The following is a 22002-nucleotide window of genomic DNA, read 5'->3' as shown; positions in this document are numbered from 1 at the left end:
CCATCTAAAGATTTAACACAATATTGAGTAAATGAAAATAATAAAGTTGTTATCTCACACTTGAATCAAATCTTTTAAATGTTTAGGCTAATGTGGAAAATGGTCAGTATCTTTTTTCTACATCCAATATACAGGGCGTCTTGAAAAACTGTATACCTAATGGTCTTACAGATTTTCTTGGACAAAACGTGAACAACTCAGATACATCAACATTGTCTCCTACAAGTGAGGACAATGTTGCTGTTTTAATACAAGCATTCATGCGATAAATGAAAATCTGTACAGTACGCTAGTGAGAGAATAGTCCCTGAAATATTGTCTCTGTACAGTGAACAACCCATCTATTGTCCTACATAACTCTTTGTCTTAAATCAATTTCTTTAAATACCTATCTGAAATATACTTTATAAAGAGAACAAATAAAAGGAAGAACAATAACAGTGGAAATAAAGATAATTTTAATGAGGAATTGAAAGTTACATACAATTTCTTTTCTTCAGCTTTGGTAGAGGACAGGTCTCTGAAGGAACACATGCAAGGAACTTATCAGACTGCAAAATTTCACAAAGCAACAAAGGCAGATTAAATTAACTTCAAATTACATTGGATATTATGGCTGTATTGTGGGGCTGACATTCATCTCAAAATGCTTCTGACCATCTATGCTAGGCACCAGTGTCTCATAGCAATCGCATGGAGTCAATTATGTAACATACCAATAACATAAACTTATGATGTGTACTGACCACAGGCAGTACACATGAATCTTGTCTCGGTCCTCTTACACCACGAACGCCATAGATCTTGAATCACATTATATATAGCCACTCCTCGACTTAATTACAACCCGGACATACGACCTATGGTTGTATAAAATATTTTTGAAATTACTTATTTTCGAGTCCCGACGTTAGTGATCGCGCTGTGTACTGACAAAATTTTCGTTTGTAATTCCCTTTAAAATGGCTGGCAAGCGTAAAAGTGAGAGTTTTCGTGGTGCTGAGAAGAAAAAGAGACACCCATTTTAGAATTTCTATGTATTAATTTCGCCGACTATTTACCTAGACGCGGACGGAACCCCGTCAGAAGTCGAGGAGAGACTGTACACTATTGACATTATTAATCAATACATCTGTAGCCTGACAAGATTTTTCTGGAGATATTTTAGCAGTTGGAAATACCTACCAATAAATCAGAATGCAAACCAAGTATAGCAGTTAAGTCCATGGGTGTAACAGCAGGAGTAACAGATTCAAGATCATCTTCCACCATGAATGATCTGAACCTCGCTTAAAAATCTAAACAGAGGGAATATCTGTCTGAATATTAAGTAATGCAGAGTAATATTTTGCATCTGAACAGGAATGTCTTCCCAAGTGTTTTCCACATCTTAACTTTTTTTGTGCTATCTTTGGCACTCTTTATGTGACTAGAGAAGCAAAATTAATTTTGCTATCTTACATAAAGTTTAAATTTCTTGTATTACATCTAAACACTAAAAATAGATATTGGAAAGATATTCATCTCTTGTGTCTCTTTACATGGACAGATTTTAAATACATTTTATATATTCTACAACAGAGTCAACAGTAATCATATATAACAAAAGGCACGAGCAAGGACCAATCAACATTTTATAATATGAGTGAGAGTGTACTCGTATGTCAGTGTTTGTTTGTGTGTGTTCATGTTCATTTGTGTGTGTAAGTGAGAAATCTAAACTCAAGGAACCAGTCCTTCCATGATTGGAGCCTGTGGCCAGAAGGGAGCCCACCATCGACAAAAAACAACAGCTTGCATCCCATAAATTATCGTACCCATACTGACTGTTCTTCACACTGGCCAAATATCAATAAGGTAATCCTTTATTCTCTGTCTGTGGTCGACAAATGAGTCCTACTCAGTGATAAAGTACATTATTGGTACATTTCCTAAGGATAAACACACCAAGAGTTGTTTTTCTTGTGTACCATGTAAAGATAGCTGGGAGAACTGTGTGAGGATAGTGTATGGACAGTTGAACACAAAGATGGTGGTACAGTATATAAAAAGTGTGTGCGTGTGTGCGTGTGTGTGTGTGTGTGTGTTTTGAAGGTAAAGGTGTGGTGCAGTGTTTTCTAGGATGGAGAATGTAAAAATCATTACACTTTAAGTAACTCAGCTCATCACAGTGGAAGATGTGATGTTAATGTTGCCAGACTTAACTAATTATCCTTAGGTACAGAATTTTGGGTGTTTAATAATTCTTTCATAACAATAAGACCATGGCAAATGAAGTGTATAAAGAATAAACTGTATAAAGATGAAAACTGCATAATATGAGTGGGTTAATAATCTGATCATAATGACCCTCAACTGGTCAATGAACACCAACACATTGGTGCCCACAATGAAAATTTTACTAAATGTAGACATCAAACATATAAACTGAATTAAACCCCACACACTCTGCACTTCATCCTTTAAAAATCAATTTCATATTTCTGTGACCAGTACAGCTAATTTTTTTGTTTAAGTATTCAAAACACATACTGTCCTCATAAAGTTGTAAAAGACTACCCATAACACACAAACAATAATTCAGAAGGAATATAATGAAGCAATACAAATCTGTTTCAGCCCAACCATGAAAAAATTTCACAGGATACAGGTGGTTGTGATTCTTCCTCCTTAACACACACAGAGGCCCTAGCTGATGGCTGAGAGATACTGTATTTTCCAAGGTTGGGATATTGAAAATAGAGGTCAGAGACATCCATGGAAACTGTTAATCCAGCCATTTGCTTTGGACTGTGGCAGGAGTAATTATAATTTCCTATCAAGTAATTACTGTTCAACCCACAGGGCCAAGTGCATGAGTGGTTAAGGATGCTTAATTTGATGCTTATTTTATTAACTTTGTCTTCTACAAGATTCTGAGGGGTCACTACAAGAAGGAATCCAAACAAAGATTGTGAGGCACAGAATCACTCTCCTTACCTCAGAGAAGATATAAAGTGTAGAGACCCTTTAAGATAAAGCAGAGCACTGGCAACACATGCTGACATCTTGTCTGTTCGATAAATATGGAAGTCTTAAGTTTGGAAGCCATCTTTACAACTGAGGGGTTTGAGGCCCGTGAACCGACTCCACGGATTCATCTCGGTGTACAGTAATTACCTGTTGAATTGTTGACTTAAGAGAAACAGTCAGATAAGTGTCGAAGTTTACTTCATACAACTGGAAGAGCAAAAGTTTTAGTTGTAATTTATACTGTTCTAACAGGACAACAATCCAGTGTCAGAATGCAGTTAGCCTTGAGGACAATACAGGCTCTGCCAGGGGTGTTCTGGTGAGTGGCCCTGCAGGCTACTTGCCAAATGACCCAGCGCCCATAAAATAATAAGGATCTTCTAATTCCTCATCTTAGAAACTTAGGGGTGCTGTTCAACAGACCCATTTTGAAATACTCCTCCTAGCCACCTTGAGAAATAGAGATTTGTGTGTGTTTATTCATGACAGTTGCAGTGTATGTAAGAATTAATGGTGTGTGTGATTATGGACAGAATGGTTGTAATGGACAAGTAGCAGTTCTCATATTATGCTAACCCGTTGATCAATAAGCCCTGACTCTGATAAGCACTTGTGCTTTGATATTTTAATCATATATATTGCTATGAACTAGAAAGCACAAAAATTATTGAATAATTAATGGATACTTGAATTATTTTTGTTTTCTTTAGATTTATTTCTTAATGGGAATTTACCATAAATAAATACTGTATATGTGAACTGTCACGGCAGGTATAAAACATAGAAATCACGGGTACAACGCCTGACAACAGACCTACCAAAAATATTAACTTCTTACCTTTATAAATTTTTTCAATTAATTAGAAGCAGAAAAAGAATGAGCATTAAGTTGAAAAACTAAGTGCCCTTCTCCAGATAGTGTGAGTGGGTAGGCTGAGGCCTCTTGATCATTTGAGTGACAGAGACCTTCCTCCTTGGTTATACCACACCAGTGTGTGTGTGTGTGTCTCCTGAATACCTGTACATGCTTCAGAATACAGTACACAGGTTTTGTTTCACTAACATGGGTTCAATTGTGCCAACTCCTGCATCTAGCACCGTAATATCTCTTATCAACACTGACAGAACGTCTTAAAAAACAACCTCTTCCATCACTTGTATCTATCACCATCATGATCACATCTATCAAGATCTCTTGCCTAAGATTTAATAATAATAAAAATAAAATAAAATTGTAAACAGATATTTTGAGTGAATAATAGTTTTACATCACAATAATCTCCAAGAATTGTTTCTGTGTAGCTTTGCTTCACCTCCAACTTGGCTCACCCTGTTTGCCAACACTTTAATCTCAGTCTGTATTCACTAACACTATTGGCAACTAGCGTCAGAAAAAGAAATTTGACAAGCACCTAAAACTGAACTTTATACCTACTGCTTTATCTTCACATTATTCTATGGAATCATTTCGAGACAACACAACCGCAGAAGTTTGAAAGACCAGACTCCACCTTTTCAAAAATGAGACATTCGTTTGATATTACTGTATTGTGTGTTGAGCCAAGTGTTTAGAACCTAGTAACAAGAGCACCATGCAACTGGGGTTGTTACTAGCACCAGCTCTATAAGCAACACAATGCACAGGCATTAGGCACCACTTGATGTTAATTAAAGGTTTGTGGAGTCTGAAGCAGTCTCATCTTCAGCAAGTTTGGAGGTGGTTGAATCTAGGGTAGGAGGCCACGTGAACTTTCCAGATCCACCGCTCTTAATACACGAACCTGAAATAAACAATACTGCACACCCAAATGGTTTTTCTAGAATGGTCCATGCAAGAAAGCAGCTTTTATAACCTTAAGAAAACCACTGCGAGATACATACTAAGTCTCATTGAGTCACTGGCAACCTGATGGAGAGAATTCTCTGCTGGTAGTTTCAAACACTGCTGCTGGCTCACCTGTAACCAAATGTGTGACAATACAATAAGGCAAGAGTTTGTACACAGTAGGCCATCCTGTGGCTACAAAATTATCTACCTTTATAATGAACAGTAACAAAACTTCCTTACCTAACTCATACCAGAGTTCAACTTACAAGAAAGAGAAACATTAGGAAGTTTATGCTAACAAAATGAAACTCTACTTCATTAAAAGAAGAGGGAGACACATAAAATCCTATACTGTACAGTAATGTACAGTTTAAGGGAAGATACAGGCAGTCCTCACTATATGAAAGGGATACGTTCTGTGGAAGTGGTACATACAACTGTACTGCCACTATCTCATCAGCCCCCCTGGTAAACTGAACTGCATTCTCAAGTTACTATACATCACAAGCTACACAATAAGTACAGTATTCAACTCATTTTGCTTTTTACTATAATTATATAAGTCATCTTCAGTAAATCATTCCTCAAACTTTCTCACATTAATATTCACTGATCCACACACATTTTTCCACATTTCTACACTCCACATACAGGCTACAGGCTGTCTCATAAAAATGTATACACACTACGTGAGATTTCCATGGTGATTGCATGAATGATTTTATTACAACAGTAACCTTGTCCTCATTTGTGGGAGGACCTCAACCACCAACAAGTGAGGACAAAGTGCTGTTGTTATGTAAGCCACCACAATCCCCACAACAATTCATAATGTGTGTGTATACATTTTTCTGAGACAGCCTGTAATCCTCACATCCTCATTCTTTATCAACTATTAAATTTCCCTGACCTGAGGCAGAATATGATCCTAAAGATTCCACTTGTTCTGAGGTAAATGATGGGGACGGGCACAATATTAGGAGGCTTCTCGGGCTTGGCCGGCTTTCCTGGCTTCTCACTGCTACCACTGACAACATCTAAAGGTGGAGGAATGCGTTGACGTTATAATGTTATTACTGCGCTTCAACAGCTAAGGTCTTTAAGCGCATAACACGGTTAGTAATTACACTACAGTAGGCCATTACCAATCAAGAGATTAGCAAAGGAATGTGGAAGAAATGGAAAAGGCTAAAACCCATATGAATATTAACAGGGATGCCACTTTTAATATTTTATTTGGCTAATGACAAACTGTTTTATTCAGCTCAGAGGCGACCCCATATCATAACTAAAGGGTAATGTGGATTCTTCTTACAAGAAACTTTCAATTTATTTTTCTCGTTTGTTCTCCCGATACAGTACTAACTATTTTAGACTTTCCATGTGCCTTTATCATCTAACAGTTTATTACATGTTTTAACGAGTATTAAATGAAACAATAGAGCCAGAAAATCCATTCCTGGCCAAGGGAAAGAGGTGAGTGAACTGTGACATCAATAAAGTTTTGGTAAACAATATCGTGGTAAATGATGCCTTTGACAGTGGGCCTTGATATAATTAATGGTAAGAAACTATCCTGAAGGACAACGTTTTACCCCAAGTTGCCTTTTAACCCAATACAACCATGGTCAAAGATTCAGTCCCAATGTAATAAGTGCCACCTGTATGCTACCACAAGTCTGTGCTCCAGTGTGTGTTCAATACAAAAAAAAAACAGTAAAGCTTGGAAAAAAAACAATGTTTACCAAGAAAAGCCCCCAAACACCTGGGTGAGTTGGGTTTTAGTGGACAAACCCAGACTTTTGTCATTCATGGCCTCCTGGAAAAGAAAGACTCTGGCAGCGTTGGAAATGTTACCTCACACATCACTTGACTATAGCACCATGACCAATAAAATTAACTAAACAAAATAATCAAGTTGGGGAAATAACAGTCAAGACACTATATTAAATATATGTTAGATTAATATAAGCTGCAGCATTACATAGCTGATACCTCAGAGGCTATGAGAGATGCAAGAGCAATTTTGTGAGTAGGCCTAAGATAAAACAGTACAAACTATATAAGAAGTAATACATGTTAGGAATACAGAACCCAAACAGCAGCAGCAGGAGCGGACACATCTGATAGTGACATATTAAGAGCAGAAAATAAAAATTAAGAGTTGGAATAAGACTGGAAGATGAGACAGATATAACATCTCACCTTGAGCACCTGCACTACCACCACCCACTTGGACAATGGCCACCTGCTGCTTGTCTACTGAGTACACGCGGAGCCGTCTCTAGCACTGGCACTCCATTATCCTCACCACTGCTGCCTCCACCACTGTCTCCATCACTCCTTAGAGCCGAACCCACCCTACCTTCTGAGTCCACGTCCGTCACATTGGTATCTGTGTGCCAGAGGATTTTATGACATCCACGGCGCTAATGTACACATATCATACAGTACTCTTAATGTTGTCCCTGGTGATATAAGGTTATGTAAAAATAGTCACTAATCTTACCTGTTTTAGCATAAACATCACAGTCAGATATATACAGAGGCTCCAAGTTACAGACAACAGGTTCACACAGCAGGGCAGTAAACACCGAGTACATAATTGTAATCCCTAATAATAATAATAAACAAATTCATATAAATGGTTTCAAAGTTAAGCTTAATGATTTATTAACACTAAACTTCTATATAAACGATGTGGTTCAAAGTTAAACGATTTTGTGTGCAAAAGGCGAGACTAACTTTAACAAATTTCAAATTGCATATGCCAAAAAAGAACAGAAATTGCAATGATAAACAATAAAATTGATACATGGCATATTATAAAATACAATGGCACATATTTCATGAATAAAAAATAGCTCCTTCCACACTCTGGGTTATGTGACACACTTGAGCCAGGCAGTCACCCAGCTGACTCAGAGATGTGTGTGTATGCTATGACGTCACGCCGGGAGGGAATGAGGTGGGCTGGCAATGCAGTTACAGCCCATTGCCTCCACAGCTACACACCCATGCTAATTTTTCTTTTTATAGTTTTATATTAGTATATTTTCTTTATTTCTACAGTATGTAGTTTCATTATATATAACAAAGGCAATATGCCATCTCACAGGTCACCTCATCCCCAGTTCTTCCCCCTTCCCAATGAGTCAAGCTATCGCTAAACTTTAATTTTGACCGAACATTAAGTGAGAAAGGGTGTTAAAATTTTTCTCATTAAAATGTGATCCCATTATATTCACAATAAATATGCAGTTCAACTCATGAATGTTCACTGGCATTTGCATACATGGTACAGGTACTAGTAGTTAAGTTATCCATCAGTCCTTCTATGAGCAAGCCATTTTCATGGGTCAAGATAATTAAAAATAATTACGTACATTATTTACAAGCATAATTGTTACAGGTAGAGATGAATTTTAATCATTTTAGTGTGAAATTAACATGGTTCTGAGTTCAGAACTCGAGGAACCTCTGCATAAAGAAAAAAAAACATTAAATTATACTACAATAAATCTTGTCATAAGAAGGTTTTTCATTAGAGGGTACTTGTATTAAAATACATAGGATTCCCCTTCAATACTAAAACTGTTGCATGTGTGTGCATACAGTATGCTAACTCTACTTTAGATAATGTTGATTCATGTTTTAATTACCTGATGGTACGGGCTGTGTATGACCAGGAACAGAGGAAGTGGCAGCAGAAGGCCGCTGTGCTACCACTGCTGGACGCTCAGGGATTTGTGGTTTTGACTGGTCTGTGAGAACTATTGAGCGATTCATCAGGCTTGGCTTCTCTGGCAGGGCTGGTTTGTCTGGTCTTTGCTGAAACATAAAAAAATACTTTATGACACTAATACAAGTAATAAGGTAATTATCACAATCTAAATTGTACCTCCACTGATGTTTTAAAACAGATACGAGATCCTCCAAAGGAAAGGATATTGGTGACATTAGCACACAGAGGCATGTCACACCAGGGATAAATGGATGATGCAATACAATACTGGTAAGGTTTCTTGCTGCAGAACACTAGCCAATGGTGGACCTGAGGTGAGAGTCAATTATTACTGGTGGTGTTAGATAGACCTCAGGGGTGTGGGCAAAACAAGGACAAAAAGCTTAGGAATGAGCCAGCATCTCAAAATAGGACTAGGAATGTGCAGATATTAGTGTACATGAAGGTGGAAAATATCCAACATTTACAAGAAGTTGAAAAGGTTGCAAGGAGAAATTTTGGAATTGTTAATTAAGATGGAGAAGTTTGATTAAGTGGAGCAGAATGTGTCCTATGTATTCAGGAGGGTAAAAGCATGAGTAATGCAGTATTCTCCCACTAACTCCAACTGTTAGAAAGAGTCTGGTTTAATTTGAATTAACAGGTTTGGGGAAGTGATCCCTGACAGATATATCTTAAGTCCTCTTCAGTAAACCCTTCTTATTATATTACATTGCATTCACTTTACTATCAGGTCGAATGGAGCTGCAGACTGGTTAGCTTGGTAATCGCTGGGCAGTAGCATAAGTAATGAACTGGAGAGGTATAAATGGACGTGATGTTTCAACGGCTGGGGCAAGACGTGGTGGTGCAACACTTGCCGTTGCATTGTCTCCATCACTGGTGACAGAGGTAGACGAGCTGTGGCGTGGCAAAGCGATTGGCTGCCCAGCAGACTGGTGCTGTAAGACATTTTCTAATGATTTGAAGAATGATCGGGAAGAATCCCCATCCTCCCTTTCTGCCGCCTTACCATCTATGAGAAAACCTATGGGAGCCGGTCCTTCCCCTGTATCTTTTTTCCGCAAAAGAACTTCACTATCATCACTATTTATATCTGTCTCCTTGGATGTATGCATCTGTTCAAACCCAAGAGGAGCCACTTTAGCATCTGTCCTATGATCTGAAAGTTGTGCTGTTGTTGACCTTTCTAGATGTTCAACTGTGGGAGGACTAGGTCTGGGTTTGGTCAGGGTTCCAGGAGGCTTGGGAGGCTCTGCAGTCGGTCTCCTGATGCTATTGCTATGGTGAAGTCTGGCAGCAGGTGCAGGCAGCCCCGAGGTGGGGTGTTACTCCGGCCCTGTTCGGTGAACCCGAGGCACTGTTTGTGGTCCCTCCTGAACTCTGTCCATCTTGACTGCCTGGTCCTATAGTCCCGTGTGAGCTTGTTGGTCTGACCTGCGGAGGTCTAGGTGCCTGTTTTTTTTTGTTTTTGTGGTTGCTTGGGGCTTTCACAAGAGTCTGCTACATGGGGAGCAACTGATGACGTACCTATAATATTATCTATACGGCCGGATAGATCTGAACTGGCATTTCGCCGATGGGTTTGGGGTCCTGGTCGACCATGCTGTGAAGGGGCAGGAAGTGAACCATTGGGCTCGGCATGGAGTCTTGAAGGAGAGGGAGGCACTCGTGGTATTACGCCAAAGTCTATATCCTCCTTAAAGAAGTAATCACTATATTCTACAATATGATCAACAATGGAACGATAATCTCAGGCTCATATTTCGACCTAGGGTGGACATGTCTGCCCTCCTCAGCATCTCTCTGCGCCCATATCAGGTTTGGTGCTATAACTATGGCAATGTTGCTAGGGGACATCTTATTACTACTAGAATTGGCTGCCAGTTTGGCTAGGAACTTGACAAGGTATCTGAGATTGGCCAAGTTGGCAGATGGAAGCTGGTTCACAACAAGCCAAAGTGCTGAGAGTGAGACGTAGTTGGTGGTCTGACTGTCGCACCGCCTCTAGCCACTGGTCATGAAGTACATGGGTCAACAGAGGCTCTGGCAACTCTGAGGTAACACTTGAGTGCTCCGGCAACAACGTGGACGTCATAATCCCGGTCGTGCTCATCAGCTTGAGCCAAAGCCTCAGTGGTTACTAAATTAGCATCAAAAGCTCCCTTGAGGCGGCGAACCTTGGATGTGCTGCCAGCCACACGAAAGAGGCCCTCCTCAAAAAGGCCAACTTCCACCAGGCGCCGTACACACACTTGCAATGGAACTGCTATTTCCTGAAGAACAAGACAAAGAAAGTATATATAGTACACATTAAAATAAACACATTACTTGTATGAATAGTAAGAATATATATATATATATATATATATATATATATATATATATATATATATATATATATATATATATATATATATATATATATATATATATATATATATATATATATATATATATATATATATATATATATATATATATATATATATATATATATATATATATATATATATATATATATATATATATATATATATATATACAGTGGGGTATGCATAATGAACGGATCCTACTTTAATATTCCTATAACTTAATCTGGTTTTACCTATAAAATTGAGAATGCTATAAATCTAACTAAACTCCTACAACTAACATTATTTAATATTTTTTTTTTCTAATTTATTGTTTTTTTATTACAATATTAATGATATTCTTTTATTTCAGGGGTTTAGATGCATATTTATGCACTTTTTACAATGTTTACAATTTTATATTATATTTTCAGTGTTAAGTGGTTGTATTTGGGGACCTGGAACGGATTAATCCTATAACGAACGAATGCTATAACGAACTGTTCTAGAACCAATTAGATTCGTTATAGCATACCCCACTGTATATATATATATATATATACACACAAGCCTGGCCCTTACCACTCATAAGTAAGGGCCATTTACAGTATATGAGACAAATTTCATAAAAAACAACCATTAAAAATGTACCCAAAATTATAACTTTAGGTTTATAGTAATTTGGACACAGTGGCAGCCAAACTCTTATTCAATCAATCTCTCTTCCTGTTTTTTGACTCCTGCCCTCTTGTGCCAACACATCTGCACCACTCTCTTGGTCAGCATTTTTAACCCTTTAAAGAGCAAAGTATCCTTGATATACTATGGCTTTTGAAACTTGTGGGATACACACACGTTAAACCTTCACCAAACACATGAGCCCGTCACCACACATTCAGAAAAATAAAACACTGAAGCAATATTTGACACACTTGTACAACCATGTACATGTTTAGATTCCTCACCTGCTGGACGATCTTAAGATGGTCACGGAGAGGAACACCGTAGACAGGGCTACTAGACGAGGCTTCCAACTGATGTCTCATGTCTGGCAACACACGGTCCAGCTTCAACAGGGTCTTCTGCATGTACTCCCGCTGAAGCTCCAAGTAACCGCACATATACTGTGTTATCTCACGTCCCGGCCAACACACTGAATATGTCACAAGCGTAAGTGTCCTGGAAAATAACGAACATGTAACCAAGAGCACTGGGTCAGTCAACTCTATGGCATCAAGATAAGGAGGACTCACATGATAGTAGGGATCAGTCAGCAGTCAAGCAACAGGGACACATACCCTTGCCTGGTCCAGCTTGGACTCGGCCTCCTCCAGCTCCTCCCGGTAAGTGTCCACTTTTGGATTGGGGCCAGAAGTGGCTTGTGAGTTGCGCCACCGTGTCTTGGCTGCATCCAAGTCCAAACCAACCTGTCATGTGCCCGAACATTTAACATTAAGAAGCATAACATACTTTTACACACACATAAGAAATTAAGTGACTAAATTTCTGGTTTATTTAACAGGTGACAAGTAGATCAGCACAGGCCACATCAACATGCTCATACAGATTACATCGCAGGACTGGTTTCTGTCTCCAGTAGTGTAACAGGACTATGGTAGTTCATACCTGCTTGAGTTGCTTCTTCTGCTTGGAGATTGAGGGGAACTCATCCTTAATTAGGTTTGAGAGAGGGCCCAACACCTGCTTGTCCAACATGTCCTCGCATCCACCACGTCCATGCCCATCGCTTGCTGCACCTCCACTACTCTTGCCACAACACTCCTTAACCAGCCAAATGAAGGTGAACATATTAATACAGGGTGTCTCAGAATAATGTAAGGTATATTATGTTTACACACTGCCTTACATGTTTTCATTGAGATTGCATGAATGGTTTTATTACAACAATGGGCAACGTTGCTGTTGTAATAAAAGCATTCGTGCAATTTCCACATAAATCTGTAAGGTTAGAATGTGTATATATTCTATTGAGACACCCTGTACAGTATTAATGAACAAAACCCAGATGCATCGGTCTGCGGTTCCCAACAAATAAAAGGCCCATTAGTGAGAAATTTTAGCACCAACCACCGAACTGTAAGACGTAATATTTCCACTCATCACTTAAATAATCATTCTTAAGAGGTCCAACACCGACCTCTGCTGAGTGTACTGAAAAATATAGTTAAGAGTTTAAACATACCTGAGCAGATCCTGGTGTTCAGGGTTCTCTACAGGAGGGAGACAGTTGAGTACTTCCCTCAACGCCTCAGCTGCCTGATACTCCGGCACTTTCCTCTGTAATGAGCAAACACCCCGTACTGTATTATCATCATCCTCATACAGTTACCCCCAACCTAACCTAACCCCCTAAAATAAATCTTACTCAAGGAAATAGATCATCAAATTCAAAGGGTTAAGGCAACATAAAAAGGAAAAACTGACCCGATAAGACTTCACATATCTCCACCCTGTACAGTACAAGGACTCTCCCTCCCCTCAGACTACCCATCACTAAGCTAATGATGCTACAGGTGGGTGACTCTACGGTACTGACCAGTTTCTTCTCGTCCGAGGTAGAGTGTGTATAGAGGCCTTTCTCTAGTGATCTGGTGTACGCCTCACACAACAGCCTCAGCTCCTCCACCTGCTCCTCCGCCGTCCTAAGCTCGCCCACCACATCTGTCCGGTCACTCCTGAAACATTATCTTCAATCAGTATAAAATATAACACCAGATGACAACTTGTTTGTATACCCACACTGCCTAGGTACACTGGAAATTGTATACAGTAGCTACCTGTGTGGTCTGTGTATACTGAATACCTGCACTGTCTACACCCTATACAGTATACATGCTAACCTGTATACTGTACCAGACTACCAGCAATGTCAATATATATTCTGAACTGTCTACTGAACTTGCATTGTCTATGTACATACTGAACCAATTGTAAATGTCTATGGTGATTTTACAGAATAAAAAATAATTATCTATCAATCATTTCTTCAATTTCAGAGTTTAACAAGTAGTACACCATAATTACTCCCACAAGAACCAGACTGACTAACATTAGGGGTCAGAGGTCTCGGATCTCGATTCACTTTACGTCTTTTACGATCTCCCATAAATTCTCTCCTTATCTTTTGCCAAACCAAGATCCCCTCAGTCATTACCTTCTGCAAATCAATTACAAATACCAGTAGCTAAAGTTATTCCTGAACTTCTGTTTTTCATTCACTGTTCACTCACAGCTAACAACCCCTCCCCCTCCCTCAGTCCATACCCTGGTTAGTTACTTGCTGCCAACATAGTAGAAGCCTTAATCTGATGTAAAAATGGAAGCCTTACCTACTATGTCTTACTCTACCTGTCATTCAAATACATAATATCTCTCTCTCCCTTAAAATTATTGTACCCTTAAAAATTCTTTCTGTCATCTATTCACCTCGACAAACTAATCCTGAATTACCCATGTACAGTAAATACATCCTCTTCACCCCATGTTATTTCCTCCTGTACATTAGTCTAACACAGCAATCAGAGAGTGAAGGTTCCTCCTGTGTTTTACCTACCTCGTGTACTCCTGGTATCACCGCACCAAACACTAATCTACATACAATACAGTATATCCTATTCAGCAACATCCTTTCCTGTTGACATGAATATTTCCGAATTGTGTTAAAAAACTTCTACATGTAGGTCAGGTGGCCATTAGGGTAAATAAAGTACGGTATTTCTTTTTTTAACTTGATAATTCTCCACTCACTTGCATCATGTTCCTTCCCACTATCCATTTATCTAGCTGGGATCTTTTTAAACCCTTTGAGGACGATGATTTAACCCCTGATGTACAATGTCTTCTTAACCCCTTGAAAATTATGTATTAACCCCTTGAGAACAATGACTTAACCCTTTGAGGATGATGTATTAACCCTTGGAGAATGACGACTTAACCCCTTTAGGAAAAATGACTTAACCCCAGGAGTACGATATAGTAACCCCTTATTACCACATCTTTTTTTACGATCACTGTAATAAGATTAAAACTGCCCAACGACCAGAAACACCAGAATGACACCAGGATCAAATCAGTGTTATCCCTCGGTACTTGCGTATGCGAACCCCAATAAACTCCACCCGTGGTATCGTTCTGCTTAACCACCTCCCCCCCTCCATGTTAAGCCTTTCTTATTTATTTCTCATTCCTCCTTATAACTTTCCTCATGTTCTATTGCCACGGTTTAGCTCTTTCTATTGCATTCCCCTTTCTCATCTCCCTCTCTTGCTACTACCTATTTCTATTATGGTATCTGTTTTTATTTTGTTTTTTATTTTGTTAATAGTTAATCATAAGTGACCCTACAGCTCTACACAAGTCACTCAAGTCATAAACAAGGAAGTGCCGCGACTGGGTTCCTTTCTTATGCGAGCCACTGCACATTAAAACAAAAACAAAAAGAACAAAAATAAGTACGGCATCTGGTGTACCCTGCACATGGTAAAGGAACTCTTTAATAGACACGTTTCTTGCCAAGGGAGTGAAGTAACCAACTATAATCTGTTCCTGTTGAAAAGGTAAAATAAGCACCAGCTCACGCTCTCCCATGTGGGGCTTGCTGATTGGGTCTGTGATAGCAAGTTTATACAACACAGACAGAACCACCAGCTAATTTATTGTACTGTACCTTACATTTGAGAGTAATGACAGAAAATAACAGCTGTATCATGCCGGATCATGTGTCTGTCTAGAGAAATAAAAAACTATAAAAATGTCACAATGTTGTTATCTAAATCCCTGACGCACAAACATGACTCACTCTTAACACCTGTGCATTACTATATTTTTTATCTACAACTTTTTCATTCAGTGTTCCCACATTAATCTGTGTGATAAACTATAACTAAAGGTGATGAATGAAGGATTTACAGGAAATACCAACAATCTGTGGTTTATGAGTAAGTTACTCCAGGAGACACTACTTTGGAGAGCTACTATGTCTAAATCATATCATTTTTCAAAGTCCCGAATTTTACTTTACAACTGTTAAAATATATGAATGAATATTGCACATCAAAGTCATATAATGTGACTCATATGACACCACTTTTGATGGCCCTCAAGATACTCCAGCCAGCCATGATATTTATGTGGACCTAAAGTCATTATAACCTTGACAGCTTTGTGGGTGGTGCTCCCTTGTTGCCTCGTAGGCGTGAGTAAGAACAGTGAATGATGTAAGGATGCCATCACCAGGATTTTCTTAAGGTATACAAGTGTTTTTCATACTATAGCGAGGTCAGGTTTTTCTCACACTGGGTAGGCGTCTGACTCACCATGTGGGGGCGTGACAAGACTTCTTATGTGCACTGTAAAGTATACTACAGTATTGTACAGTAATATGGCAACAATATTATGAAATTGGTAGATACTGTATGTTTAACTATAATATTACAGCAGGGAGTGGACATGAAAGCTACCCAGCTCCCCCAGTCCCTGATGCTTGCCCTTACATGAGTGTTACTTTAGCTATACATTCAAGTAGTCATTCATTTAATACATCACTTTACAGTATATAAGTATATAACACTCTAACCTCTACTTCACATACAACTTGGCAACACTGTAAGACAACAAGTGGATGAGTCTTTCCTCATTTATTTGACCTTCCAATATAAAGAGTTAATTATGATTATCCTCAACACAATTACTAAAGGAACTACTGTACACAAACAATGGAATTTTGATAACAGTGAAAAGTCCATCACGCCATTATGAAGAGGGTGAATTAATCCTGGCCTTGTTAACATACCTCTAATGTTAAACCAGGAACAAGACACAGTAAACCATGTTAAATAAATGTTAACGTCATGGTTACTGTATTAATCATTATCATTCTATGTTTATTTTATATCGAACAAGATGAAAAAGACAAATTATAATAAAAAAGTGAGGGAAAATAAAAATACTGTAAAATAAATAACACAAGTGGAGGGAGAGAGAGGAAGGGAAGAGGAGAGAGAGAGAGAGGAAGGGGAAGGGGAGGGAGAGAGGAAGAGGAGGAAGGAAGGGAGGGAGAGGCAGTGAAAGGGCAAAACTGCAACACAGACAACGATTGAGTAATTAGGTTTCATTACAAGATAACTACACGAGGAGCTTCTCACCCCAACTACTTCCAACACTCACCCCTCTCACTTATTCCACTCTATCCCCTCTCCCACTCACCCAATCTCTCTCCTACTACTTCCACTTTCTCTTCCCACTCTCCCACACCCCCCTCCTTCCCACTACTTCCCACCCTCCCCCCCCTTCCCATTGCTGCCCTCTTCCCTCCTCCCCCTTCCCATATCAATGTACGTTGGGGAGCATGAGGGTAGGGGAGGGGGGGGAGAATAGGGACAGGCATGTACTGGGTAGGGAATGAAAATGGAGGATTGATTGATTGATCTAGATATAGAGTAACGACCTCGTACGGTACATGAGGGGTAGTTACAGTGTGAGTCATATGAGGGTGTGGGAATAAATGTGAGAATGAAGACTGTATTGTATATAGGAGTTAGTGGGGGGTGGGAATACAGGGAATGTAATGAATAAATGAAGAATATGTAAGACTGAGTAAAAACATGGTGGAAGGAGGAGGAGGAGGAGATCCATTCGCAAATAAGCCTTAAAATTAATGCAATCTTGTACTCACTTCATTACATCATATACTCTACACAGATATTCCTCAGTTCACATAAGGGGGATCTGTTTCTCTGTCAATTGGGGGATGTGTTTATGACAGAACCCCCTGTCTATGTAAAACTTGATATTGCAGTGTAAAGGCATTAATTAATTTACAAAGGGGCTGTATTCCTGAAAGAACCTTAGCACCCTATTATATCAACAAGGGATTCTTGTATCAGATACTTTTCCACGTGAGACAGTCGATGCACAATGGCAGTAACGTAAGCAGTAAATCTCCACAAAACTGGGCCAACTGAGGGAAGGGAAGTAATGTACATTTTATCAATTTCTGGGCTTTCTGGTAAGCCTTTCCTGGAGCACCAAATAACAGTACAATACAACTATTTCCTGTACAGATATTTAAGGTATGTATATAATTATGGGGCCACTTTATAAACATATACAGTGCTGTACCGTTGCATGCATGTCCCATTGAACACACACACACACACACACACACACACACACACACACACACACACACACCACCGTCTCCTGCTTCCACCCGAAATCCCTCGTCTGAGAATTGCCGTCCAACAATACAACCGCATCCAGCCCATACGACCACTGATCGCTATAAGAACAGCGCAAATGTAACTTTTGTACTGTAACTATGCTGAAATTCTTTGTTAAATGACACACACACAAAAATTACATAACATAAAATAGTCAAATGAAATAACTTATTTACAACGCCAACAGCTGTGGTATAAGAAGTGAGAGTACCGTCAGCAGCCCTCAGAGAGAAGGATGTCTTGTTAGATAAAGTCTCTTGATAAACATTTTCAGTTTATCATCAATGCTTGTATGCTTATGTACTGTACACTTGTTTTTAGCCTTGTACAATCATCAACACCACTTGTATCCACCACGGTGATGAAACAGGATGTCAATCACCCACATCTAAGTTGCATCCTCATGTCGGGGGGAGGGGGAGGTAGCCATGGCCCCCTTTTCTGAATGTTTTTGGAGTCTGTCTTTAGCAGTCCTCCAACATTCAGTATTAATTTTTTTTTAAATATTCAATTCTATTATTAATTCTCCAAATAAATGTTAATGGTATATTTTTAATTCTTCATTCCCTACCAAAAAAAGGTCTCCCTAAATTTAATAAGAAAAATCTAGCAACCATAAAAACTGGCACTATTGTTTACTGCGGCATCCATACCGTTCACCAGTGTCACCCATACCATCTACCAGTGTCACCCATACCATCTACCAGTGTCACCCATACCATCTACCAGTGTCACCCATACCATCTACCAGTGTCACCCATACCATCTACCAGTGTCACCCATACCATCTACCAGTGTCACCCATGCCAACACTTCACCCTCAGTCTCCCAGAAGCTTTGGTAATGTACTGCACACTGTTACATATCTACAAACGTCATAGAAACAATAAGGAATAATTCTTTTGTTCTAAGTTGATGCAAATCTCTGAGACGAGTCTTAATGAACAGTATGATAATAAGACTCAAGATACTAACAAAAACAACATGTAGTATTCAATCCTCCACACTATCATAGACTCCACGATAACACCAACTATAAGGTACTCAATCCTCCACAGTAGCACCAACTTCATAACATAACACAGTGACCAGGAAATCCTATGCCAACACATCCTCTGTCTTATCAACCTCTAAATACTGTTTGTGTATACGACGTAGTGTAGTGCATATAAAGGCATGACTCACTCTATTCCTGCCATTACAGTATAGTAGTAAACATTTAACCTGTAGTACATTATATATCTATCATCATTCTGCCCATTGTTCATCATCATTATTCTACACACTGTCATCATCATTCTGCCCACTGTCATCTTAATCATCATTCTACCCACTGTTTGTCATCATTATTCTACCCAACATTCATCATCTCCCTCATTGTAACACATCTAATTAATCTTTCCATTAGTACCAATACTGTATCAGATGAGCCTAAGTTTGACAGCATTAACACCTAACTATAAGAGAGGCGACGGGTCTGGTATAGGCAGAGGCAGTTACAGTCTAGTTATTATTCTGTGTACTGTATTTTGAATTCTAGTAAGAGCAGTGTAGTGTATGTTCAGAAGGGGAGATATTACAGTGATTATAATATTTACTACAGTTACCGCCAGTCAGATTTTAGCGGCTCTCAAACATCTCAGTGGCCAAAATCAGGACCCAAATAATTCATGGATATTATACATAAATGGTGATGTTAGATGTATAAAGAAGTCTTCAACACAGTGAATTATGACTGTGTTGAAAGCTCTTGGTTTTGGGTGTGTTGACTGGTTTAAGTCTTAACAACAGGAATCAAACCGTCACTGCAAATAATAGCCCATGGAGTCCCACAAAGGAGTGTCCCAGGACCATTGATCTGCCTTTACTATGTATGGTAAGCAATATGCCCATTAGTGTTAATTGTAAACTGTTGCTGTATGCTGATGACAATGCTCTTTTAGTGTCAGGTGAAGATCCAAATGATATAGCTAAAGAGTTATCATCTGAACTGGAGTCATGCAAACAATTACTTTTACTTTTATCCTCTTCACCACTGATCAGCCGCCTGGGCGATCGGCTTCTGTTACGCACTGTTGCCAAGTACTGGGCATGCACCGGCTCCTGAATATATCTGAACCTGCTCCAGTGTTGGTCAAGTCTGGTCTTGAAAGAGCTCACACTCGCTGCCGTCACAACACTTTCTGGCAGATTGTTCCAAGAGTTCACAACTCTCACTCCGAAAAAGTTTGCCCTCACAGTTTTCTGTATAACAAATTATTCCTACATCTTGGAAAGAGTGAAACAATATTATTTGGATCAAAAAGAAAACTCAAAAGAAATAATTCATTTGTGGAATGAACCATTCGGCAGCCTCAGTAAAAGACTAACCTTGACTTGTTTGTCTGGAATTAATCTATAATATACTGTTTAAGTAATGTCAAAATAAAACTTCTCTAGAACTGCTCAATACCCCCTCAGCTGATGTCCACAGAACCCTATGCTTGGCGCTCATACGCCACGTGACTATTCTGCTCGCCGTAGTTCTCTGCCTTAACACAGAAGCTAAAATCCAAGCTCCATATTATTCAGAACAAGGCGGTGAGGCTCATTTTTGACATGGAAGCAAGAGATCCCATTAATGTGAAGTCCTAGAATCACTGGACATATAGGAATGATCTACATCCAGAAACAACCTAAATAGAGTAAATAAATGTAAATAAATAATGCAAGTTTACAGTAAACAGAGTCTGTGAAGGTATACACAAAATAAAACAGACAATGCAAGTAAACAATGGTAAACTATATGGTAATTCAATTCATAAACCCTCCAGATGATTATTACCAATGTGTTCCTCACTAAATAACTCCAGGATAAGAGCTAAGATAGAATCACCTAGTTAGCTGTACTGTACTGCTGTGAATTGCACCATATTGTAGCTCAGTAATTAACAAAACTAGCAATAATACGATATTTATTTAAGAACGTGTCAGCTGGCAGCCTGTCACATTAAAAACAACAAAAACAACCATTCAACAATAAGACAAAATACGTAATATAAAAGTAAGGAAGGTAACTGAGACAAAAAAATAAACAATAAAAGGAGAAATAGAGAAAAATGATAAAACATTTCTAACACAACCTGGGGCAAAACATGACGAGAGGAGGAGAGAGACAATGACGTGAAATACAGGAGATAAGACACTGGGGAGAAGAGTACATGTATAGAGTGAGGATAAGAAGATAGAAGGAGAGACATAGGGGTAATAAAAGACAAGCAACAGAAGGCCAGATAGAGAGAGAGAAATGGGCTGGGTTGGGTCGAGACTGACTCACCGCAGGAACAGATGGTCCGCCTGCTGCTTCACACGCTTTAACTGTCTCCCAAAATTCATGGTGTCTCACTGGTGCCGTTTACATCACTTCACCACACATTTGAAGGGGAATTAAGGCCCTAGGAGGCAAAAATTATTTTAGACAATACACCACAGGAACAACCTCGGCCATCACCCGAGGACAACTGTCGTGTTTACTTCGGAGAAACTATCGTCTTGCTGTCATAATTAATTCTCTATTATCTCATCTTCTATTAATCATTATATATCACCTAGATACAAAAACTAGTTTATCCGAAAGGGAGGGAATTTATAAAGGCGTATTTAATGCCATTTTAATAGACAGGAGAAATAAATGTCAAGAGCTATACGGAGTTCTCATTGGTGAAAGGCTGACGAGTTGAGCCAATCAGATCCTTTGTTTAGGAATGTCCGGGAAGGGAGTGCCCGCAGTAATTATAGCGCGTAATTCAAATATTAATTACCACCCTTACAGAATTTTACAAT

At 39.0% G+C, this 22002-nt stretch overlaps 1 protein-coding gene and 1 long non-coding RNA gene across 3 annotated transcripts; both read right to left on the bottom strand.

Annotated features, from left to right (window-relative positions):
• Positions 1–4295: 4295 nt before the first annotated feature.
• LOC121873336 lies at positions 4296–8689 on the bottom strand. 2 transcript variants are annotated; one of them, XR_006090219.1, is made up of 5 exons: positions 8503–8689; positions 7046–7235; positions 5751–5877; positions 4894–4969; positions 4296–4808 (listed from the first exon to the last, which is right to left on the bottom strand). It is a non-coding gene; the product is annotated as an uncharacterized LOC121873336 (long non-coding RNA). The 2 variants fall into 2 exon arrangements; XR_006090218.1 differs by having other exon boundaries at positions 4296–4793.
• Positions 8690–9340: 651 nt separating this feature from the next.
• Positions 9341–21792, bottom strand: LOC121874404 (rho GTPase-activating protein 44-like). The gene is given in 14 exon segments (XM_042378539.1): positions 9341–9910; positions 10036–10336; positions 10338–10394; positions 10396–10565; positions 10567–10642; positions 10644–10861; positions 11905–12110; positions 12112–12118; positions 12238–12366; positions 12566–12663; positions 12666–12721; positions 13143–13237; positions 13497–13635; positions 21497–21792. Coding segments are annotated over 14 exon segments (2181 nt in total). The 5' UTR covers positions 21556–21792.
• Positions 21793–22002: the final 210 nt, after the last annotated feature.

Source organism: Homarus americanus, unplaced genomic scaffold, assembly GCF_018991925.1.
Source record: "Homarus americanus isolate GMGI-L3 unplaced genomic scaffold, GMGI_Hamer_2.0 scaffold55640, whole genome shotgun sequence".
In the NCBI taxonomy this organism is placed as follows: Eukaryota; Metazoa; Arthropoda; class Malacostraca; order Decapoda; family Nephropidae; genus Homarus; species Homarus americanus.
The sequence above is the reverse complement of the archived record's forward strand: the minus strand, read 5'-3'. Positions and strand labels throughout refer to the sequence as shown.